This window comes from Ictidomys tridecemlineatus, chromosome 4, assembly GCF_052094955.1.
Source record: "Ictidomys tridecemlineatus isolate mIctTri1 chromosome 4, mIctTri1.hap1, whole genome shotgun sequence".
Lineage (NCBI taxonomy): Eukaryota > Metazoa > Chordata > Mammalia > Rodentia > Sciuridae > Ictidomys > Ictidomys tridecemlineatus.
This window is the reverse complement of record NC_135480.1, coordinates 29,305,552-29,331,258: the sequence shown is the minus strand read 5'-3', so window position 1 is coordinate 29,331,258 and position 25,707 is coordinate 29,305,552. Positions and strand designations below refer to the sequence as shown.

Genomic DNA, 25,707 nt, shown 5'->3' with positions numbered 1-25,707 from the left:
CACTCATCACCAAAATCAAGGGAACCACTTGTGACAGAATTTGGGTTCTGTTTGGAAAAGGCATTAACTTTCTCATTGGGCCTTTGTCCTTTCTGGAAACCCGACGGAACAGGAGGCCAGTGCTCAGAGACAACCTTCAGATGGCCTTTTTAACTCTTCCTCACTTTCCCCTGTTCAAATTATACTTGAGTTCAAATTGTATCCAGACAAAAACCAAATACTTTTTACTCGCAAGGAGGTCTTCACCCGCGAGGAATAATGACACCCACTGATGATGTCATCTGCACTGAAGTCTCTTTTCATCCCTTTCCAGCCAATGGCATTCTGCCTCGGTGATGCTTTCCAGCCCTCCGCGGGTGTGAATGAGACACTACCCATGTGAAATTAGGCTTGGATTGCACACACTGCTATCTATTCATCCGGCAGCAATTTGGAGGCGGAGGCTTACAATTAGCTATTTGATCTTCATCAGTATTGTCTTGGGCCTCTGGTACACTGTGTCTTTCGACCACTACTTTTCCGGTGTTTGGATGACCTATTTAATTGGATAGCTAACACACTGCCTGTGCCTGAGAGACAGGTCAACTTTGACAACTTTGCAGAAAGCTCTAGTCATTTTATTCCTTGGCCCCAGTCAACCTGGCACATCCCTGTTTGATAGAGTGAATGGGTAGGATAGGTAACATACCTGAGTGTTACAAACCTAGCGGTTCTCCACCTACTGCATCTGCTTGGTAATAATAGTGTTCCTGGGGGTTTCTTCAAATCTCAGAGGTTTCTGAGTCAGCTCTAGGGTAGAGGGCAACTCTAAACTACCAGAAGAAATGTGCCCCTGTGGTAATCATAGTTAACTTACTGAAATATAAGAAATGTTCGCTCTGGAAATGATTGTGGCTTAGGGGTAGAGCGCTTGCCTGGCACGCATGAGGCACTGGGTTCAATCCTCAGCACCACATAAAAATAAATAATAAATAAATAAATAAAGGCATTGTGTCCAACTACAACTAAAAAATAAAAAAATGGCCTGAGCTACACAACTCTGTCTATTTTAATTTGAGGTTCCTCGGCTGCTGGGCACATCCAAGTCCTTTGAGGAGATTCTTCCGAATGTCTGGCTTACAAGATGCACTCAGTAATAATCCTCACCACCCAGTTGCCGCCACCAAAGGCCTTCACTACAGGAAGTTGTTGCCAGAAACTATGCAACATGTGACCCTTTCCTCTACTAAAAAATGGGCTAAGATGAGGCTTCTTTTATGGCTTTGCCCAAAGGCAGAGAAAATATAGGCCATGCAGCTCTGCCATGTTTCCCCAGTGCCTGGTACACTTCATGGACACTCAGAAGTGTTTGGCTGGATGCATCTGTACAGTGGAGATGACAGAAGTACCTACCATGCAGGAAGTGGACAAACTAAGCGGGCAATGTCCCATGAAGCACGGAGCCTGGTCTATATTAGGAATGGAGAGAATAATGACTATTGCTGTTCTTTGTACATGGATACCAGCAAGAACGTCCTGCTCTTAAAGAAGAGGAAGCTTTCACCTTCTGGAGCAAGAGAGAGAGAAGTAGTGAAGGATCCAGGAGGCAAGAGCCTTTAAGGAAAACTAGGGGATCCCTAGCCTCTGTCAAAGGGCTGGGGTTCATCTTAGGGCCAGTGAGGACTGGGATGTGTTATGGTTTGGATGTGAGGTGTCCCCCAAAAGCTCATGTGTAAGACAAATCAAAGAAGGTTCAAAGGAGAGATGATTGGGTTGTGAGAGTCATAACCCAATCCATGAATCAATCACCTGATGGGATTGACTGAAGGCAGGTGGGGTGTGGCTGGAGGAGGTGGGGATTTGGGACTTGGCTTTGGGGTATATATTTGTATTGGCAAATGGTGATCTCTCTTTCTCTCTCTCTCTCCCCCCCTCCCCTTTCTGGTCATCATGTGAGCTGCTTCCTTCCACCATGTTGTTCTGCCTCACCTCAAGCCTGTAGAAATGGAGCTGGCTGTCTATGGACTGTGACTTCTGAAATTGTGAGCCCCCAAATAAACTTCTTCTCTTCTACAATTGAGCTGGCTGGGTCTTAGGGTCACAGCGGCAAAAAAATAACTAAAGCAGGATGTTTGTTTCCATCAGAAGTTAGTTCTGCAATGCTCTCATCCTTCATCTATAACTTGTGCCCTCTTCCCAGCCCGCGGTGGGCACACAGCCCCTCCCAGCCCTAATGGATTACCTCTTAACCTGGGACCCAAATAAAATCGGCCTCCTCCATTAAGCCCTGCCTCAGGACCTCATCTGCTAAAGCAAAGCCAAGAGGGCCTTGACCAGGAGCAGCAGATGAACACAAAACTGAGTAGAATTTATGGAGGCTCTGGCCCTTCCATGCTGCAGGGGGCTCCCTCCCATGCTCTGAGAGGCATGCAGGCTGGAGAACAGTTTACCCGGCCTCCCCTGCCTTCTTGTTATTTGGGAGAAATGCTGCTATGCTAAAATACTCCCTGACTAGCCAAATGCACCCTTGACAAGACAACCCCAAGCACCTTACCCTGCATGCAACAGCAATGCTTTGGTTAAGAGGCCACAGGGTCTCTGCAGCCCAGCAGAGTTCACAACTTAGATGTCACTTGGTCTGGGTAGACTTAGGAACAAGCATTGATCCAAAAAGAAAAAAGAAAAATTTCCCTCTGAGCTACACACACACACACACACACACACACACGCCTTGCCAATTGTTCAAGGGCAGCTTCTACTGTGTTCAGTAACAGTTCTTGTGTTTTGGATCTAAATCCAAATGGATGGTGTCCCTCTGAATATACCAAGAGGAGTTCAGAAGTTCATTGCCTTGTTAGGAAGAATGAGTGGGTGGGAGCCCCAGGTACTGGGTACGAAGTCAGCAGTCTATCAGCTAATAGTCTTCCTGGGGCTCCTCCAATGAACGCTCTGGATCATTAAGTGCTTGTGAATAATAACTATGGATCCCTGAGACTATTCTCCATGGAATTACACTCATAACTCTTATACCCTCTTATGTCAGGTTATTCATTTCCTTTTTCTTCCCTGTCCCTCTAACAAAACTGAAGCTCTAAAACCCAGGTCTCCAAAATAACCACCAGGGACAGGCGCACATCCCACCGTGTGTTAAATGATGACTACCAAAACCCCGTGAGAGAACAGAGGCTGGTCAGGCAACACAATGCTTTGGGTGACCTTCCCCGGAGTATCCAAATCCAGTTCCTTCATGACATTCTTGCATTTATCTTGTCTGAAAACCCCTTCTCCAGGCTGTCCTGGTGGCAAAGGCTCCCCAGTCATCACACTCAATGGGCATATCTTCCCCTGGGACCCAGGATTTCTTATGACAATAACACCAGCAACATCTACTTGTCCTTTTAAAACCAGGTCTTTCTTGCCTGTGGGCTGATGCAGTGGTAGCAATATTTAGGGTCCAGCAATGACTTGTGAATGTCAACTCAAGAGGAAACTCAGAAAGTCTTAAGGGAATTTTCTTAAACCATGGAACCCTGAAAAAGGCTTGTCAGAGTCATCACCTTGTAGAAACTAGTGTTGTTGCCATAATGCCTTATCTGGAGAATCCTCTGCTTTCTGCCAGATTTTCAAACAACTTTAAGACAGGGCCAGAAGCAGTCATAAGATTCACAGCTCTTATTCCCCAACTCTGCCTTTTGTGGGTCCCACCAACACCCTAATAGATATTTGGCATTATTTTGCTAAACTTTGTAAATGGGGGAAATTGAGGCTCACGGAAGTTAAATGACTTGTTTAAGACCATCTGGCTGGTCAATTTCAGATTCAGTGTCAATCCAAGATCTTTCTGACTACACATTCCAAGCACCATCTAGCAGAAGTCAGAGATGCGCCTGTCTTCCAGAAACTGAGGCTAAGAGGTGTCTTTGGACCTGAGACAAAGGCAGGTTTTCAATACCTTATTGGAAAAATGTCAGAACCGTCTGCATTAATCCAGCCGGCACACAGCACCTTATTTACCTGTCAGTCGTGGGAGAGATGATTGCTACCCACTAGGGGTCTCCAAACAATCTCACTTGCATCAGCATTAATGTTTCCATGAAAATCTCAAAAGTTCCTAAACACTTATTCCGATGAGAAATGCGGGGCACCTCTTTGAAGCACAAGGAGACAGTGTGCCTCTCATCCTGGGCTCCTTTCTTCTCAGTCCTTGGGACAGGCCAGTGGGAAACCTTCTGGGTCTCCAAAACCCAAATGAATCCAGATTCACCATTTTCCCTTAATTGGTGGAGCCCGGTTTGTTTTGTTCAAAGGCGCGTCAGAGCCTGCAGTGTGAGCATTGTGCCCCCAAGATTCAGCCCGTTTCATCGTCCTTCATTAGGATGCACGGGGGAAAGCCGGGCCTTGTCAACTGGGCCAGAGGAACAAAGACAACATGGAAACTGGAGCAGGCGATGAATCCCTTGCTCTCCACTTTTTTCAAAACAAGACTCTGACCATTTTCTTGAGGACTTATTTTGTCGTTGTGTTCCACACAAAGAAACAGGAAACTTCAGAGGAAAGAAGGGGTCTCAGTTTCTTACATGGTGGCCCAGGGAGGCTGGAGGTCACTGAGGGTGTTTGTTGGCAGGGGGTGAGTCTGGCCTCAAGGCTGAGGAAGGGCCACTCCCCTTGTCAGGGTTCTGAGGAGGTCACTCAAGAGCAGAGCAAAGTGTTACCTCCTTGGAAAACATTTTAGGGAAGCTGAGGTTGGGGGGTGGGGGTGTAGTAGCCCTTGATGAGTGTCCCAGGCCTCTCACACCCTCTGGACCACTGGGAAGAGGCCAAGCCTTGCTGATTGTTTCTCCTCTAATCCACCACTTCCCAGAGTCTGAACAAGAACTCTCTCTCCTCGGACCAGTGGAACCCCCTGAAAACACACCCATTTCCATTTTGACAAGAGTAGACCTTTGTTTCTGAAATGCAGATCCCAATTCTTATTTCTAGGTCTGGTGCTTATAAATAAATGGCTCATCTCGTCGATTGGTGAAACTTTTCAATGACCTTCTTGGCAATCATTCTCAAATCTTTAAATACATGTACCCCCCACTCATACATTGCTGATGGGACTGCAGATTGGGTAAAACCACTCTGGAAAGCAGGATGGAGATTCTCAGAAAGCCTGGAATGGAACCACCATTCGACCCAGTTTTACCACTCCTCAGCATATACCTAAAGGACTTAAAGGAAGCCTACTATAATGATGCAGCCACATCCATGTTTATAGCAGCTGAATTCACAATGGCCAAGCTATGGAACCAACCTAGGTGCCCTTCACCAGATGAATGGATAAAGAAAGTGTGGTTTATGTACACAATGAAATATTATTCAACCATAAAGAAGAATGAAATTATGGCATTTGCGGTAAATGAACCGAAAACTATCATGCTAAGTGAAATAAGCCAATCCCCCAAAACCAAAGTCCAAAATGTTTACTCTGATATGCAGATGCTAACACATAATAAGGTGGGTGGAAGGGGAGAATAGAAGTTTATAGGATTAGACAAAGGGGAATGGAGGAAGGAAGAGGAAATGAGAATTGGAAAGAAAGTAGAATGAATCAGACATAACTTTCCTATGTTCATATTCGAACACATGACCAGTGTAACTCCATATTATGTACAACCACAAGAATGGAAAATTGTACTTCATGTATGTATAATATGACAAAATACATTCTATTGTCAAGTATAACTAAAAAGAACAAATAAATAAATAAATACATGTACCCTTTGAACCAACAGTTCAACATCTAGAAATTTATCTTACAGAAATATGTCTACATATGAACAAAATAACATGTAAGGATATCAATTGCAGTTCTCATCATAATAGCAAAAAAAAACTGTAAACAATATCAAATCCATCTTGAGGATGTGATGAATATATGATAGCGCATTCGTGCATACAATGAAATACTCAGAAATCGTTTCATGGACCCATCTGGAAAAAATATCCATGACATGGGTATTGAAAATGAGTTGAATGATTATATGTATACGTGAATCCACTTTGGTAAAACTCTTGACCTTGGCACCACTGGCTCTGGGCTAGACAACTGTGGTGGGGCTGTCCTGCTCCTTGTAGGATGTTTGGCAGCATCCTGGTCTCCACCTATTAGAGGCCAGCATTGCCCCATTCACCCACAGTTATAACCACCAGCACTGATTAAGGCATTGCCAAGTGCCACCCAGAGGTGGAGAGGAAGGCAAAATCACCCCCAGCTCAGAGCAACTCGCTTAAAATAAGGATATATGAAATCATGACTTAGGTTGGAGCAACATAGAAAGAAGTCCACAGTTTCTACCAGTGGTTCCCCTGGAAACCAGGACTGGTCAGTGAAAATAGTATTCTCCTTTTATTTCACACACCTCTGTATTATTTGATTTTTGATTTCTTCTGCAAGAAAGTAGAAAACCTATTTCTATTGGACCCTACTTAAGGACATGCACATGTACAAAGTTAGCTTGTATCAAGGACTTTCCTGAGAATAGAGAGACTGATGAGCCATATCAGGAAGGAAAGACCTTTGAAAGGACTTGATCGTGGGACACAAGTGGTCACCAGAGCTCACCACTCAATCACCCGGAGTCCTACCAAGCCACCCTGCAAGAGCCACCGATGAATCACATGGGAAATGTGCAGTTCTCACTTCTGGCTTTGGATCTGATGAGGAATGGCATCTTGCATCCTCTGCTTTGAATCTTTCATATGCAAAAAGGAGCATCTAATTTTCCACAAAGACTTGAGTGCAGCATCTAGAAGTGGTTTCCTCTTATCAAATTTGATATCACATAAATCAAAGACAGAAATCTTATGCATCCTGAGCTCAGGGCTCTGAAAACTAATTTTTTAAAATGATTGCCCAGTCCAATTTGGGCATTTGAGAGTTTGGGGGAATCTGAGAGTGCTTGGGTTTCTTCTTCACTTTGAAAGAATTCCTTCTAGAGAGACTGTTCCAGTACACTGATATCCTCATGAGGAAAACGGAATTCATATTTTTTTCTCTTTTCTGATTTTCTAACTGACAGATTGCTCTGAAAAAAAAAATGACGAAGATCTGTTCAAAAATTATACAGGTAAACTGCCACAGCTAATTTTTGTGATGTTTCCCCCACGGAGTGCATTAGAACTCATGCCAAACTTCCTAACAGGAAAAAAATAAACCTGCATCTTATAGAAAATAATAAACATTCAGACCCCCATAAGGATGCTAGCAAATGACATATCAGATTTCCACTGCGAATATCTTCACCCAGCTGTAACTGCACGGTGCTGAGGAATTATGGTTTTTGAAATATGTGTATATAAACTGGCAGGGGAGAATTCTCTTGCCCATCTATGCTGGTGTTTTAAAGTGATTTCAGATACTGTATGAATCAAGTTACAAATCAGTACAAAAATGCCTTATTTTACATTCATTTTTCATGATGTTTATTTTTTCTTGGTGGAATAATCATGCTGAGAAATCCATATTTGATTCACACGCTATCCATGCACATTTTAGTCATAACTTTGGGAAGGATTATTTTCCTCCCCTGATTTAAAACAGCTTCTTAAAGGCATCTGGTCTTATTTGGCGATGTTTCACTTCTTTGCAATTTTACCTGTTTATCAAAGCCCTCATATTGTGCAGTCAGTTCCTTGAGTTCATTAAGCATTCCCTTTAAGCAACTATAGCTGCCACCATATCCCTTTGATTCTAAAGGGTCAAGGTCTGGAACTGCTGTGAGAAGAATCACACCCCATACTATTTCTTGATGCAAAGAGAAAGACATGGTTCCTTGATTTGCCTGCACACAGCACAGCAGCCTCAAATGAGGCAGGGACCACAGAGCATCATTTTCTAAGCCTCTCCCAGAGTCCCACTCAAACCAGCCGTGCCACTCCAGAGCAAGGGATGCTTTCAGCCCAACTCAGTGGCACAGTCAGGGACCCCTCCCCATTCTGCAATATTGTCTGCACCAGCTACTTTCAGAGAACTGCCCATGGGGATGAGAACCACATTATCCACCTGCACAGAAAGCCAGCGTGCCCAGTTCATGTCCCCTAGGTCCCCATGGAATTTAGCCAATGACTCACTGTCATATGGATAGGACAGCCCAGTCCCCTAGCCTACACTTCCTTTATATTCCAGATCTCACTACCACTCAACACTGGGGCTGGGATTTCACCAGAAACCTCACACTTACTTAGCTTCATTCCCTTCCTGATTCCTTGTCCCCTCCCTTATGAGCTTCTCCAGGGAGCTTGACCTTGAAACCTCACTTGTACACTCATTCCCATCTCAGGATCTGCTTGGAGGAACCCTGGCCAGGGTATAAACTATACTCCTTCAGCTCTTCCCCAAATTTTGACTTTTCTTGTTCTGCACCTCTCATTCCAGGGTGATGGTTTCAGTGCATGACACCAATTTGGGGTCTCAAACTTCTATTAGCACACAGGACATACACACGGTTTTAGTTATCAGATACCCCGACCAATTATTTCTGGTTACTGGGTGAGAATTCCTCTTTGCCAATGTCACAGTCCCTGGCACCACACAGAGGGGCTGCACATTCATGGTGCCGCCACATGTAGCCGTTAGCATGATGCTTCCTAAGGGCAAGGATTAGATCTGACAGAGGCTTGTTCACACTCAGCACATTCAAGTCTCTCTTATCTCTTCTTGGGTCTAATAGTGGAGGAAAATCACATGCTGATTTCTTGTTTGGGGAGTGAATTATTTGCTTGAGTTGGTTTCTGCTGTTTGGATGACTGAGGGTTATTATTGCTCAGCTTTTGACTATTGTCTATAAGACTAGAGAACTTGAGTGGTTCAATGTTATAGTCAAGACATGACTCAGGGGCTGGGAGTATAGCTCGGTGGTAAATTGCATCCTTAGCATGCAGGAGACCCTAGGTTTGATCCTAGAACAAAAGGGAAGGGAGGGGAAGGGGAAGGAGAAGGGGAAGGAATGAGTTTGGCTCAGGCAGAAGGTTGGGCCGGGGCTTGAATGGTTGAGAACAAGGAGAGCTGTCCTGGAGATGACCAGCTGGATCCTCCTTTCTTATGTCCCACCCCCTGCACCCCCTTTCTTTCCAGGCCTGCCCCAGAACTACTAAAGGAGGATGAAATGGGTCTCACCAACTCGGGGGAAGCTGCTTCAGAGAAAGACAAGGCGTCCTCTTTCCCTGCACCTCCACACTCCCAATGCACAGCAGTCCTTCAGAAAACGTTAGTTTGTGCCTCAACAAACCTCGTCTCATCCTTATAGGATACCCATGTTATTTGCCACCCAATTCAGGAAGCTTCGAGTGTGAGTGAGGATGTTATCATATTTAGACAAAATGCATACACTGAGACTGTCCCCAGAAAACTGGGACTTATGGTCACCTTACACACTGACCATGTTCCATGTAGGGTTTCAGACTATCCCACAGCACATCGGTGCCCTGGAGGACAATTCCAAACTCTAGACCTTAGGATGGTCAGGGAGCTCAAACTCTGAACCACGGGAGAGCTGACAACGGTGGCTTTCTACGGCTCACTGTTTCCTCGGTGTTCTTGAGCTCTGAATATGATGTGAGACTGCTGTGCCTTTTTTGAGAGGTATTTGCAATAGGTCTGGGCTAGAGATGTCAAGGGGCAAACGTTGGTAGTTCCAGCAGCCCTGCTCTTCTGAGGCCACTCAGTTGTATCCACACCCTGCGCCATCTTGGACAGAGAGTCCTAGACACCAAGAAACAGCAACCCGAGAGTCCCAAAGCCCTCCCAGGACAGCCCGAGAGTCTCCTCAGCTCCACCCAGGAGGCATACTCACGGTTTTCACAGCGCTGCCCGGTGTAGCCTGCCAGGCAGGCACACTTATAAGATCCAGCTTTGTCAGGGAGGCAGGTGCCGTCATGGAAACAAGGGGACGAGGAGCAGGCTGTAAGAGAAAAGGCATCCTAAGTGCCACTGTGCATCCCTAAGTGCTTCCTCTCCAGGCCTGGAGGCTTCTTCACTTCTTGGTGGTTTTCTATTCCTTATACGGAATTCATGTTACCCTGACCTGATGATGCCTAAAACAGGTAGGTGCTCACTACATGTCGGAGGTTGCTGATATTATTTGATCTTTCTGAGGCCCCCAGAAGGCAATGCTAGTCTGAGGTACATAAGCCAAAAAATAAACAGGAGCACTGGGTTCTGTGGCTCAAGCCTGCAAGCTCAGTGACTAAGGAGGCTGAGGCAGGAGGATCCCCAAGTTCAAAGCCAATCTCAGCAACTTAGCAAGACCCTGTCTCAAGAAAAAATACAAAGGGGGCTGGGGATGGGGATCAGTGGTTAAGCACTCTTGGGTTCAATACCTGGTACAAAAAAAAAATAAACTGGAGCATTAAATAAATGAGAGGAGAATCATGCTTGCATCTTTTGGATAGGTAAGCATCATTGGGTAGCTTTAGATCACCTTTAAAAAAATTTAAAAAAAAAAAGAACACCTTAGCATCCTGGATATAGAGAGACAGTCACTGGAAGATAATCTTTATGATACCATTAAAGGTGTACTCATATGTTCTGTAGCCATTAGTCCTTGTGATGTTGATATATAAGTTCAACTCAATAAGGGTTCTGGCCTCAGACGTACGGGGGCGAACTGCTCCTGGCATTAATGGTAATTAACCAAACTGCTTCGCTGTAGAACCTCTCCGTTTAACGCCCTATGCATTATGAAGTTCTAAGAATGCACATAACATTCAGTCTTCCCCAAGCTTATCTGACCTCATAACCTGCTCTTTACAGAGCATCTTAAAGACTATATTTTCTACAAAAAGACATTGGAAAACCCTCTGCGTGTGTTACCGCCATTCCTACGTTGACGGAAGAAATGCATCCCTCGATTCAGCGGAACAAATCTGTACTGAGAGCTTGCTCTGTGAAAGGTACCGGAGAGACACAAAGAGAAACAGGAGATTCTATTTACCAGGTCAAGGTGATGTAAAAAAAAAATATACAACTGTAACCCAAAGCACGGCGCAGTTAGTGTATTATGAAAAAAGAAGAGAAAGTGCAACAGAGCGGTCACAAAAGGGCAAAGTCACAGCTCACTGGAGCAAGAGAAAGGGTTTAGCCAAGGATGGACAAGGTGATAGGGATTCTGAAGCATGGGTTGTGTGAAATGCAGGTTTGAGACAGGTGACCCTAGCCAGAGGCAATAATGGATATAAACTGACGAATGGGGTATGTGAGGAGCAGAAATGGTGCTGGCTCTTTGCCAGGGCAGGCTAGTGTTTCCTAGATTCTCAAGGGGAGCGGGGAGTCGAGGAGCCCATTTCACAAGAGGGAGACCCTCCCTCCATCACAGGCACACAGGTTGGTGAGCCACCACTGCCCCCCACCAGCCTCCCTGACAGCTGGCTCTGCCTGACAGACCACCTCACAGGGGACCAGCAGGGTGTCATCAGGGACAAGGACTGACCACCCACAGCAGCAAAGCATCTGGAACTCCCAGGCCCTGCACAGCCCCATGGGGCCCCGGCATGGACTGGAGACAGGGATAACTGCTGAGAGCTGCTGTGGGCATCCTGCTAAGGCACAGGCAGATGAATGGAGGAGACCGCAGAAACCCTGACTCTACCACTACCCCCCCTCCCCACCCCCTTCCACCCCCCATACTCCCCCTCCCCACCCCACCCCCGCTTTCCTAAGACTCCCATCAGAACTCCCTCCTAAGGGAGCCATGAAGAGGAGAAGGCCATCGCTAGTTTGTTTTTATTATTATTCAGTATTTTTAAAAACTTGACCTTTGAGCCTGAGCTTATTCTGTAAAACCTGCTGCAACCCGATCTCAGAACAATAAGAACCAGGCTGATTCCTTAGGACTGAGTGCTTCATCTTGGCCAAATCCTACTTCCAAAAACGCCAAAGAGAGCAGGATTTGAAGTCAGGCTTGAGTTCCTCATCAAGTGCATGACATTTGCCAGTGTAGTTTAAGACTTTCGAGACCTATTTTACAGATGGCTAATGGAGGCCAAGGGTACACGCGGGTTGGCAGCTACTGAGTGCTTACTGTGCATTACACTGCGCCAACCACTTCCTCTATTCTAGAGTCTTCTTAAGGACCAGCATCTATTACCATCTCCTTAACAATAATTAGGAAACAGAGGCCCAGAGAGAGAGAGAAGAATTTTCCCAAAGTCACACAGCTGGATCTGCCAAGAATCCAAGGACAATATTCTTTACCATAGTGCGCCGCCCCCCCCCCCACACACCGTAAGCTCTAGTGTCAAACTGCTTGCGTACAAATTGCTGATTGCACCATTATAGCTGTGTGACCTGGTCACATTATACAGTCTCTCTGTGCTCCACCCACCTTATTTATATGAAGAAGATAAAAATTTCTAGTTCTGGTTCTGAAATATGTCTTGCCATTTCTCTCTCTCTCTTTTTTTTTTCCTCAGTGTGTAGGTTGCTTCCAAGAATGCAACATGCTAGGTTTTAATAAGTCTGTGCAGGGAGAAAGGACTTACCCAGAGCAGATTTTACTGGAGCAAACCATAAAACGCTACAGTTGTCTCTGTGGTCTTTACCTGTGATCTCCTCGAAGATGGCATGGAAGCCATCGAAATTCTTGGAGCCATCCGAATGGAAGAGGATATGGAGCGAGGAGCCCATGCTCCTGATGGGAGCCGGCCGCTCGTTGCCACAGAAACGCTTGACGATGGGGCTGTCGCGGCTGTCTCCATCACGGACCTCCACATAGTCATACTGGCACATGTAGTCAAACTCCAGGCTCAACATGACAAACCTGTGGGTGGAGAGGTGACAGAAGAAACAGATGGGCCCTGGGCAGTGCTAAGATCCTGGGGCCTGTTCAAGACCTGCCCTTATGGAGATGGATCTCTGCTTTGGAAGACAGACAATAAGCAATGAGAGAGGAGAAAGGAAAAAACAAAAAACAAAAAAAAACAAGGCAAATCCAGTGAATGCTAAGCACCATGAATACAATGAACCAGAGAAGAATGAAGTGGGAGTCTCCTCTCTAACACTGTGGTCAAGGAAGACCTTTCCAAGGGACTTAGTAGACCCTAGTAGAGATGAAGCAATGCGATTGAAGCTAGACCCGTAAATGTCCTGCCTAAGAGCGGCCCAGCAGGGGAATCTGTGAGTGCACTTGACCGAGGAACTGAAGGAGAATCCAGGATACCGCCAGGGGACATCCTTGAGTGAAGGGGACAGTAGCGTGCTGCCTGGTGAGGGGTTCCGATTTGATTCCAAGCTCAACAGGAAGCCGCCAGAAGGTTTCAATATGAAGGTGCTGTTGGGATTTAGGACCTTAAATGACCACTCTAGCCACCCTGAGAGGAGGAGAAGGTAGAGCAGGCAGAAGCGGAAGCAGGAACCCCAGTCAGGAGCCTGGACAGAATCCCAGTGAGACGCGTGGTCTGAGTAGAAGGGGGGCTCTGGGGACAGAGGGACATGGGTGGCCTCGAGATTATTTTCCAGGCAAGAAAATAGATGTTGTGGTCACCTGGCAGGTGACAGAAAGGGAATGACTGATGAGCTTTTGAATAAATATTGTGTATATGCTTCTAAGTGTTTCCATGATTATCATTACTTGGGGCCAGAAGGCCCAAGTTTAACTATGGAAAGAAATCAGGCCGCTTTCCTGGGCTGGTAATGTGCTCCTTAATCCTTCGTCATTTTATTTTGGGGGCTATTTCTTTTTGGATCGTCTCCTAGATCTTGGAGCAGCTTTTTGGAGGCTCTGAGAGAACATCTATCTTGGTCCCTCAGCTGCTGAAATGTTAATATGCAGCATTTAACACCTGCCTTAGCATCCTGGGAGATCCAGTCCTGAGCCCATTAAGCAGAAGACTGTGACCCCCTAAGTTCCTCCTAGAGCCAGCCCTCCTCTGAGAAAGCCCAATTAATCAGCTCCCTCCCAACCCCAGATCCTCATGGTGTAGGACACCAGCTACCAAGGCCAGCTTTGATAAGGATGGAGAAGGTTTTGCTGGATCCTTTCAATTCAGGGTACCATGTTGCTCCTCCCGGAGGGCAGAGCTGGCCTGTGGGAACCTCAGGGTACATTCATCCCCCCAGAAAATGTTTGTTGAAAGTTGTACCCTACAGGATCAGGAATCTCAATCACCTCCGGCCTCACCACAGCTGGAGAAGGAAAAAACTAAGTGGAAATCTTAGAGGTGATGCAGCCACTCTGCTACCCTGGAAGAAAAGAGGGAGGTATTTTTCAGGGGTGAAGAGTAAAGTGTTAATGGTGAACTTGGTCCATGCCACTATGGTCTCTTTGATGCTCCTCAATTGTGACCCCAACCCTTACCTCAGTTGGATGATAAACCCGGGTTTGGCATGAATGGTCCACTCGCAGTGAGCATTTAAGGGGTAACTCTCCAACAAAATCTGACCCTTTGGGACTCGAAGAACCTGGCCACATCCTGAGAAGAGAAAAAGGATTGGGATGGGGAGATTGGGGTCAACACAAAAGAGATGGGAAAAGGAGTCTTCGAACTCATCCCACACCCCTTAGAACAGAATAAAGAGGGAGGAGGGAGAAGGAAACCCATATATTTTTTAAGCATCTATCCATGTATGAGGCCAATTGCACAAGTCAATTCATTTAATCCACCCAAAAGCTTGGGAAGGGAAGTGCTATCATCCCAGTTCTCCAGTTAAATCAATCGCTAATCTAGTCTATAGGTGACTGGGTGGAAACTCAACTCTAATTGAATATAAAGTCCAAGCCACCGTAAGGTCTCACCTCTCCAAGACTGAGCCTGACCTACCATCTAGCTGCCTCCGCTTCAAAAAGTAGACTCTCCCACTACTCCTCTCCCTTGCCCTCTGCCATCCAGTTAGAAAACCTCTGTGAACCTCTCCTATGACCACTTATGTAACAAGTGCCTCTGTAATGGACGTGTGGAGGGAGAGATGATCTGCAACCACTTGGACAGGATTGATGGTTTTCAGGTTGGTTTTTCTCGCTCCCAAGTACTTTTGCTCAAACTCTTCTGAAGAACACCAATTTTAAAAATGAACATTGAAAACATCGATCAAAGAAGAGCTCCTGGCTTAAGAAGAAGCGGGGTCCCTAGGCCCTCCACCCTCACCTCCTCTAGTCCCCTGAATTACCTCCGAAGGAATCCTTAAGATTTGAAAAACACTGATTTTTCAAATATTATTTTCTGTATTCAGATAAGCCATATATGGAAGATGCACTCTAGTTTTACAAAAGAGTGGGGAAAATGTCTTTAAGTGATTTTATAGGAAAAAAATTATTTGGGTCATGTGTGTAAATTGTATTCCTTACCTGAGGTGGGCAAACTGTGAGGGGTCAAATCTGGCCTACTGCCTGTTTTTGTAATAATGTTTTATAAATAAAGTTTTATTGGAATACAGAATATCCATTCATTCATGTATTGCTTATGGCGGCTTTTGCTTTATAGCAGCAGAGCTGAGTATTTGTGACAAGAGGTAGGAGGCCCACAGAAATAATCCTTTTTATCTAGACAATTACCAAAAACCAGTTTATCTACCCCAGGTCTATACAGAAATCCAGACTGACATCGTAAAATAGAGATGTGCAGTTGTATCCCAACCCTTCCTCAAAAAGGTATAAAATCTCATAGCTAAAAAGAAGACTGTTAATATCAGTGGACATCGCTCCATGGCAAGATGACAGAAGAAACATGCCCACAGTGTCAGGCAGAGAGCACACTCCACTTTTGGAAAGTTGGAGCCCTGAGGCTTAGGACTTCTGTGAAAACTACCACTAGGTTGCGTAATACAATAGCTAAACTGTGGAACCAACCTAGATGCCCTTCAATAGATGAATGGATTTTAAAAATGTGGCATATATCCACAATGGAGTTTTACTCAGCAATAAAAGAGAATAAAATCATGGCATTTGCAGGTAAATGAATGGAGTTGGAGAAGATAATGCTAAGTGAAGTTAGCCAATCTCCCAAAACCAAATGTTGAATGTTTTCTCTGATATAAGGAGGCTAATTCATGGTGGGGTAGGGAGGGGGAGCATGGGAGCAATAGACAAACTCCTAGATAGGGCAGAGGGGTAGGAGGGGAAGGGAAGGGGTATGGAGTTAGAAATGATGATGGAATATGATGATCATTATTATCCAAAGTACATGTATGAAGACAGGAATTGGTGTGAACATACTTGGTATAAAACCAGAGATAGGAAAAAAATGTGCTCTATATGTGTAACAAGAATTGTAATGCATCCCGCTGTCATATATAAATAAAAAATTAATTAAAAGTTTTTAAAAATAATTTTAAAAATGAGAAAACCATCTGAAACCCAAGTGTGCATTTAAAGAAGTGTGGTTTCACTACTTTCTTGGGGTTCCGGCCTGCCCGTCTCTCCCTATAATCCTGATCTCCTGGCATCAACCCTTGCCCCCCAATTCTATTCCCCGTACAGCTGCAAAAGCTGCATGTAAGATAAATAAATGAATCAGGTGGCATTATGCTCTCTTGATCCAAGTCCTCCAAAGGACTTCCCACACTGTCCACTGCCCTGCCCCACGGGCTACCCAGACCCACGCTGGGCTCAGTCCTGTCTACTACCCGCTTACTTGCTCTGCTCTCGTCATGCCAGCCTTCTTTCTGGTCCCAGCCTCAGGCCTTGAACTTGCTTTTCCCTTAAACTAGAAGACTCATGCTCTTCCACCTCCCCTCCCTCTGGGAATTAAACTCACTGCCACTCCTTCAATGAGACCTTCCGTGCACTTCCAGCTGAGGTAGGTCCTCCAGGTTCTACAGTCGCCCTCCCGACCCCTTGTGTTTTCTTCTCAACACACATCACTAGCTGAAATTATTTGAGACTATTTTCTTACATCCTTTGGTAGAGCTGAGACATGTTCTAGCTTGTATACCTAGCATGGTACCTGGCATATAATAAGTGTTCAATAAATATTTATTGAATGAATGAGTGATGATCTTATTATAAGCCATTCACTGGCTAAAATCTTTACCAACGTCATTTCATTTAATCCTCTTTAGAAACCTGGGAAAACAACATTCGTCTCCCCATTTCCCAGGTGCAGAACACTAAGGACAGAGAAGTTAGGTGACTTCCCCAAATTCAGATGGCCAAGAAGTCAGAAGATTCTATAAATTGCTGCACTCCTTGTAAAGTAAAGAACAGAATCTTTGGAGTCTGACTACCTGTTATGGTTTACATATGAGGTGTCCCCCAAAAGCTCACGTATGAGACAATGCAAGAAAGTTTAGAGATGAAATGTTGGATTCTGAGAGCCTTAACCTAATCAATGTATTAATCCCCTGATAGGGATTAACTGCATTGTGACTATAGGCAGGTGGGGTGTGGTTGGAGGAGGTGGTCATGGGGGACATGCCTTTGGGATATATATTTTGTGAGCTGAGCTTAGACTTTCTCTCTCTGCTTCATGATGGCCATGTCCTAAGCCACTTTCCTCCACTTTCCTCCACCTCCCAATATCTTCCACCATGATATTCAGCTTCATCTCAAGCCTAGAGGAATCAAGTCAGCCATCTTGGACTGCAACCTCTGAAATCAGAGCTCCCCAAGAAACCTTTCCTCCTCTAATTGTTCTTGTCAGTTCCTTTTGGTCCCAGCAGCAACAGCACTTATTAAAACACCACCCTCGGTTTGAAGCCCAGCTTTCTCTCCACTAGCTGTGCAGCCTTAGGCAAATTATTCTACCTCTCAGAATCTCACCTGAGTCACCTGTGAATTGAAGTGGCACCTACTTCACATGATTTGCAAGGCTTGAATCAGAGTATGCATGAAAAACCCATTATAGAAAAATCAGTAAATGTTAGCTTTTGCTGCAGGGTGCAGAGCAGGGGGCTGAACCTTGCTCTGTCTGGTCCTGATGCTGGGTCTTGGCTGGTACAATGAGCTGTCTTAGGGACTTGCTGACCAGCCCTCTCCCTCTCCACTGGGAAGCAGGAAGATTTTTTTTTTTCCTCCTCTTTCTAAAAGAGACACATGAAATCTTTCACCCCCGGCTTCTGCTTCTTCCTGCACACCTCACGCGTTTCATCGCCCACATCTGCCCATCTGCTGCAGGGCTACGGAAGTGCTACGCTGGGTGTGAGAGACAAAAAAAGAAGTCCTCCATCACAGCCCCCGCCCCTCCAGGACTGGCAGCTCCCCTGGTGGCAAGGTGTTAAATTCCAGCCCCCACCCCAAGCAAACCTCCTGCTGGGAACCCCAAGTTAGAACCAGCAGCCAGTGCTCCCAGTCTGCTTCTGGTTTCTTCCCTCCATATGGGAGCTGGAATCAGTTAGCCATGTCCCTGGGTCCCTCCCCAAATCGAAGAGATGCTGGTGGCCATCCCATTCAGGTCTCCTTGGCAAGTTCATTGGGCTCGGTTCCAGGGTTCTGTGCCGTCTCTGGAGGGCTCAGAGCCCCCAGCCCCACCTGGGAGCCGGCCAAGTGAAAGGCTGGACCACGTGTCCCTGCAAGTTCAGAGGCTGTCCTTCAGAAGCAGCCGGGATTCTAGAACACAGGCTGATGAACACGGTGCTTCATCATATCGTTTCTTCTCAGTCTGAAGAGGAGGGCCAAGTTGGCCCTGAGATGGGGAACCACTTCCAACCAGCTGGGGACAAAGAGGCCACTTCTTGGAAATGGGCTTGGAGGAAGGGGTATTAGGCCAAAGACAGAGGAGGAGGCAGCCCCCTGCTCCCCACATCAAGGGACTCCTTAGCTCTCCTCCCCTCCACTCCTGCCTCTACTCGGGGAATTGGCGGGCCTGGGTGCAGAGAAGGCTCACTGCACCTCTCTGTCCAGGGCAGAACAGTGAACACAGCCCAATGTCCCTGCCAAGGAAATGCTGCCGGCCAACCAAGCAGGTGGTCCTGAGTCGAAAGAGGAGAGCAGGCAAAGGGCCCAGAAGACGTGCTTGGATTCCCCAAAACAGTCTTGCTACAGGGAAAGGTGTGTGTGTGTGTGTGTGTGTGTGTGTGTGGGCATGCGCGCGCGTGTGTATCCACGCACACACACGTGCATGCACAAGAGGATCTGTCCATCAATCCAGACCATCCCCCAGGGTCTTCAAGTCCAGGACTCGTCTCCTATTCTTTTGCTACAGGACCAAACAGGAGGGCTAGCTAGATGAAGCCTGCTTCTACAGAGTTGAAAGGAAATCTTCATAATCTTCATTAATTTCTAAACTAATAAGAGAGCTGGAAGGCTCCCAACAAAAATGAAGCCACCCCCTCCTCCGCCTTCACACACAAATCCTGTTATCTCCAGCATCAGGGGTTGAGAGGAGATGGCAGGAGAGAGGCACCCCATGCTTCTGAGAAGTGGTTTGGGTTTGTTTTTCTTTAATCTCTCTTAGAAAGGAAAGAAGGACTTTAAAAAGCCATTGAAAGGGAGAGCCATTTGCATTTTCTTTCCTCTTTCAAAGATGACTCAGGAAGCAGATTCAGTCTATGAAGCCAGACAGGGGCTGAACCTCAGGCGGTTGTTTCCTAGCTGTGTGACCCTAGATGAGTTCACTTGGGATTTTTTTTTTTTTGAGCCAAGGTGCTTCATTTGGAAATGAGAATAACAGTAGGTCTCTGCCACGTGGCCTTATTTGCTGGTTTTAAGGATTAAATAAGATGCTCTATTTAAAGCACTTCCCACAGAATGCTCAATAAATGACAACAAATACTGTTATTTTTCTTGAGTCTTGATCGGAGACTCGGACGATTTTGGCACAGGAATCAAAGGGGATGGTCACTGCCCAGGCCGCTTCAGAGCTGTACCTCATCCCTGGCTGGAGGCCTAAACCCATCTGGCCCCACCGCCCAGACAGTGCTGGTGAAGCCAAGGCCCGGACGATGACGTGGGACTGTCCCCTGCACGGGGCCAGGAGCAGGATGGAAGCCTGCCCTTCCACATGGTTTGGCTCGTCCTCCCATGACCTGCCAGCCCTCAGACAGGCACTCCAAGTGACCTAGGGGTGGTCCCACTGGGAGGGCAGAGAGGAGCCAGGGCTCAGCCTCTAAATGAACACCTCGGCCCTGATGCTTACAATCTGTGTGACAGCAGGAATGCCACTCAGCCCCAGTGTCACAGTGTCACCATTGTTAACAGGCTCTGATGGGGGCTGCAGGGAGGGTTAAGGGAGTCAGTAGGGAAGGTATGTGAACCAAGCTCAGTTCCCAGCGAGTGCCAAGTGACAGCTCTTACCAGTTCCTCGCAGGGAACTAGCAGAGGTCCCGGAGTGACACAGTAAAAGGCTTACTCAAGGCTTGGCCTGAACCTCAATCAGTTGATTCTTTATAATGACTGATTATTAAATTGTTTACCTCCCCCATGACACAGTTCTTGTGAGATCAGGGACATTGTCTTGTTCAAATATATGTATGCATTAAGCTGTTGTTTCAACTGTTGACTGAATGAATAACTGTACCAAATAAAGATCTCCCTGCAATCAAACCTTTTTTTTTTTAATTGAACCCAGAAGCCCTTTACCACTGAGCTGCATCCCCAGCCCTTATTATTACTATTTTTTTTTTATTTTACTTTGAGACAGGTTCTCACCAAGTGGCAGAGGCTGGCCTTGAATCTGCAATCCTCCTGCCTCAGCCTCTCAGGCCACTGCCAATGGAACCATTTTTAAAGCCCCTCTTCCCTATGTCAAATGATCCATCCATTCAATTGAAACAAATGTCCACCCAGAATAGTGTCTACCACTCTGTGCAGAAAGTATTTACACCTCAAAGTTGCTAGGGTCCTCACACGCACAAACACACACACACACACACACACACACACACACACAAATGCACACTAAGACAGCTCTGTTAATCCAGCTCAAAATTCAGGGTCTGGGCAAGGGTGGTACAAAATGTCTAGTCTGCTGACTACTTGCAGTCCCTTTGCTAGGCTTTAACTTGGCTGATTTCTATCATCCTGTCTTTAGTTTTCTGATCCTTTCTTCTTTGGTAACCAACAGGTTCTTCTTAATCCTTTCCATTTTTTTTTTAAATCTCAGATCATATATTTATCAGTTCTAGGATTTCCATTTGGTTCTTTATAATACTTTCCAAATCTCTCCTGAAATTCATTGTGCCTCCATTCATTATATTCCTCTTTTCCTAGAAATTCTTTCCTACATTTAGTTATCCAAAAGCCTTGGTCTGAAAATTCCAACATTTGGTCACAGAGGGTCTATTTCTTTTGACTGACTGTTCTCTGGGCAATTTGTGGATTATATTGTCTTGCTTCTTCGCAGTAAAATATGCATCTCTGACTTTCAACTTCTCCTCTCTGCAACTTCCTACACTCCATGACTACAAGACTGGGAAATGGAGAGCTTTTGAGATTACAGAACTGTGAGCCCACAAGTTCTTGAAGCTACAAGATAGTTTTTATGCCAAACCCAAGACCTGCTTTCTAGTCTTGCCCCCACCTCTGCTTGCTCAGAAAGATCCCATTTCAGAAAGTACTTGGTGGAAAGGATGGCTTTGCTGTGGGTTTCCTCTAGATTTCAGTTCAACAGGCCAGGCCAGAGGGGCAGCGAAAGTCCACTGGCTTCTCTGCCGGGAGGTACCCTCCTTCCCCTGCCCTGCTGCTGCTGAACCGCAGCAACTAAGCAGGGAGGAACCGTCTTGCTCCCCCGTTCACCTAGGAAGGACACACACCCCTGGATTTTAGATTCTTTCTGATTCCATATTCACAGATACTTGATGGTTTTGGTTTTCTTTGGTTTATGTAGCGATTTCTTACTATTGGAGCAGGAGGGGTCTGTCATGACTCTACACCCTCCCCAGAAACTGGGTTTTGACCCAGGAATTCGTTGACAACATAGAATCTACAAAGCTCCAAACATTAATTCCCTGGAGTCAAAGAGTTTCTCAGACAGAAAACAAGGTATCACTTACCATGTAACACTTGCCCTGGGAAGACTACCTCATCACATTCATATTTATTTTTTCTCCCTTAGGTAGTTGTCTTTTCCTATCTTTCCTGTCCAGCCCTATATTAATTTTTCCTTCCCCCTCCCCCCTTGAGATAAAACTCACACCAGCAACAACAAAAGAGCAGCTGTGGTTTGGTAATAAGAACAGAATTCACCATTGGTCCAGCCTATTTAATAGGTAGTCTCACTCCACACCAGACCCCCTACTGGGAGACCTATAGATACCACTTCCTCTGGTCCTCACAGAAACCCTCTGTGGGGGCCACTGTGATCATCCCCATCCTGCCAAGGAGGAAGTTGAGACTGACAAAGACTTAGTAAGTCCGTCCAAAGTCACAGAAGGCATAGAGATTCAAATGCAGGCTCTACTGGTTCTATGCCCTGGCAGCCAAGGACGGCATATTACCATCCTCAATTTGGACCCAACTCTGTATGATTCTTTTCCTAGAAATCAGGTCACAAAAGGCTGGAGTGACATGAGCCCGTCTGCCTGACTTCACCCAGGTGGTTCCACCATCTCCCTGGAGGACAGCCCCTTGGGTCTGTGACACACCTCTCCCTGAGCCTTTAGCCCTCCCTCCCCTTCTCAAATTGGCTCTTCATCCTTCCCCAGGTGGCAGCTGGCACAGATCATCTTCTCTGATATTCTATCGACACAAACATTTGGGGGCTTGGCTTATAGCCAGTTCCTCTTGCTCCTCTGCCTCTGTCCAAAATATGACTAAGAAGATAAACGTATTAAGGGCCCTGTAATCTCTCCCCCTAAATCCCTTCTCATTTGGGCTGCTTTCCTAACCTTCTTAGGTCCCCAACATCCTTCAGGGACTGAACGATTGGGACCATGGGATGCGAGCTGTGAGTGCAGCATCCTGGGTGGCCCTGGACCCTCACCCTGCCCATCTCTTCTGTGGCTAAGGAACTCAGCCTGAAGGCCAAGTTAAATAAACACCCCTCCAGGGGTCAGCAGTGGAGGTCAGCAGAGGGGTTCACTTAAGAACTCAACTTTCCAGCCTAGGAAGCACTGAGAGGAAGCCTTGGTTTTGACTTCAGAGACCGGTACCGCTAACGGCCACACGCGGATCTCAGACTCAGGAGCCCAGATTTCATGGGGAAATGGCTGGGAAATTTCCCAGAAGCTGGGAAACAGGGGCAAAGATGAACTTGCATTTCCAGGGAACAAGAAAACAGGGATGTGCTCAAAGAATGACGTGGTTGAGCCGACTTGGAGGGTCTTCCCTGGCCAAATCTGGCACAATTTGAACACCAAGACAGAATCATGATAACAGGATGAAACGTAGAAAAATACGGTATGATAAAAAAGAAAACCAGACCTTGAAAACATGATAATCATACATGAATCCAGATAGAGTATACGGATGTATACCTTCCTGGGATCTCTCTGTAGATAGGAAATTTTTCAAATGAAAAAATTTGGAAAGGAAAGAAAAAACAGTTCTTTCTTGTGATAATAAAATATCTCCAGCTCCTGGGTGTTTTGAGATCACTCAACCCACCCTTGCTGGGCGAGAAGATGTGAATGGTCTTCTGCTGGGCTCTGGCCTCAGGAACTCTGCCCATTTCCTTGAATAATACAAGCTGCCCCGGGGTTACCAATGGCCCCAGAATATGTTAAGACTGTCGGGGAGGTAGGCTAATGCTGTCATAAACATCGTCAAGACAGTGAGCAAACTACCGCATCTGTTCCATGCCACACACTCTGAACTCCAGTATAACCTGTGATCCTTTCTGGCCCTTGTCTGTCGCTCCTCCTTCCTAGTAAGTGAGGCTCTAAATGGTACTGGGGGGGGGGGAAGACCTCAGCAAGGAGCCCACCTGCTTGTGACCGGGAAATGGAATTGACCAAATTATGTTGTGTGCCTTTATGACTATGTCACAACATATCCCACTACTATGTATAATTAAAATGCACCAATTAAAAAATATTTTTAAAAATCAAACAAAAATAAATCTTCCTCCTTCAGGATCAAGGGAGGCCTGAAAAGATTGCTTGGGCGCCATCTACTGGTCAAATGCTTGTACTGCCATGTGATCCTGTGCTGTGACTGAACCGTGAGTCCCCACGTGCTCAGTTGTCTTTAACACAGAAGACACCACAATGCCCAGCTCCAGGCAGACGTTCAACAAATAGTGAAATGAATAACATCTTCCTATGAATTCTCATACTTAGGCAGTGCCCGTAAGAACCTCATAACCTTGTCTCACTGATGTCTTCTTGGGGTCGATCTTCTTAGGTTTCCATGGATGGTTTATACATTCCTTAAGAGCTCATCATATTACTTGGTGACCATCCCAGTGCTTCATTGGAAATGTTCCATAAGCATTGTGTCTGTGGCTTTTTATCTCCCATCTCTACCTTATTATTTTAAAAGTTGCTTTTTAAAATTTTTTTTAAGATACGGATCTTTATTTCATTCATTTATTTATATGTGGTGCTGAGAATTGAACCCAGTGCCTCGCACATGCTGGGCAAGCGCTCTACCACTGAGCCATGACCCCAGTCCCTTATTTTAAAAAACGATTGTAAAACTTATTTAAAAGTTGTCTCTACCCTTGGCCTCCATTTCCTCCCCTTCCCAAGTCGCTCCTGGTAAGGTCCCCAGTCACCTGCCAACTGTCAAATACAAAAACCTCTTTCCTATCCGTGTCCTGCTCTCCTTCTGTCTTATTTGGAAACATGGCTCCCTCTTGCTCCTCCCACCTTTCTGGCTGATCTTTCTCACCTCTTCTTATTTCCCTGCTGTTGGTCTCCCTTTCCTCTGTCAGTGGCTCTCTGCTGTCTGAGGCTCCAGGCTCCCTGGGGATCTCAGCTAACTCCCATGAGTGTGTCTTCACCCTCCACGGTTCTCTTAAGCTCCAGGAACCTGTTTCTAAATGCCTGTGGGGTCTCTTACAGATGCTCAGATTCCCACCCATCTCACATGGGACTTCCCTTCTCTTCCCCACACACCTCTTCTCCTCTATTACCCACTCAACAGCACCCACTTCTACAGAGTTGCTCAGACTAGGAAACTCATGACCCATCGAGGTGCCCCACTCCTCTCTCAGTGTGTCAGTGAGTCCTGTTACTTCTTCCTTTAAGCTTCTCTCACATCTTGCCCCCCCCAACACCCCATGACCAGAACCACTGAAATAGCACTGCTAACCACCACCTTTGACATGCTCTTGACTCCACCCCATGAACCCACCATGTGCTCCAATGTCACTTCCAGGTCAAACCATTCAATGCACACCACCCGCCATCCTCACAATGAGCCCCTAGGTCTGCAACCAGCATCCTATGCCCTTTGCATCTGGTCTCACCTACCTTTCCAGTCTCACTTCCCACCACACCCTCTGTCACACAGATCTAGGCACACCTGACATCCCACGCTTCCCTGAAGACTCATTTCCACACCCTGACCGTGCAGCTCCCTCTGTCTGCAGTGGGCAAAGGCATAGCCCAGAGCTCTCCCCGCCCCTCTCTGCCTGTGGTTAATTGTTCTCTTATTTTTTCAGAGCCCTTAATTCAAGCCTCCTTCACATTCTCTTCCTAGGCTTCCAACTGCACCTGAACAACATCTAAATTCTTTACCTAACTTTTGTCCCTACAAGACCATGAATGATTGGACCCCTGCTGATCACCTCAGTTCCTTCCCATCCTCCTACCCCATTCATGCACAAAGACAAAGAGCAGTCTTCTTGGGATCCAAAGCAAGGAATATCCTGAAGTTCTTAAAGACTCCAAAGATCAACAGGAAATCAAAAGCCATGCACTATAACTCTTTC

The 25,707-nt window shown here is 46.1% G+C and overlaps 1 protein-coding gene across 2 annotated transcripts in view; it reads right to left on the bottom strand.

Moving 5' to 3' along the window:
• Positions 1–25,707, bottom strand: part of Pamr1 (peptidase domain containing associated with muscle regeneration 1) — a 79,894-nt gene that overhangs the window by 19,694 nt on the left and 34,493 nt on the right. For both annotated transcript variants that reach the window (XM_021727799.3, XM_005327401.5), the window contains exons 4-6: positions 14,316–14,430; positions 12,562–12,779; positions 9,816–9,923 (exon numbers count right to left, since the gene is read on the bottom strand). In XM_021727799.3, coding sequence (XP_021583474.2) covers positions 9,816–9,923; positions 12,562–12,779; positions 14,316–14,430 — 441 coding nt within the window. The remainder of the gene's footprint in view (positions 1–9,815; positions 9,924–12,561; positions 12,780–14,315; positions 14,431–25,707) is intronic.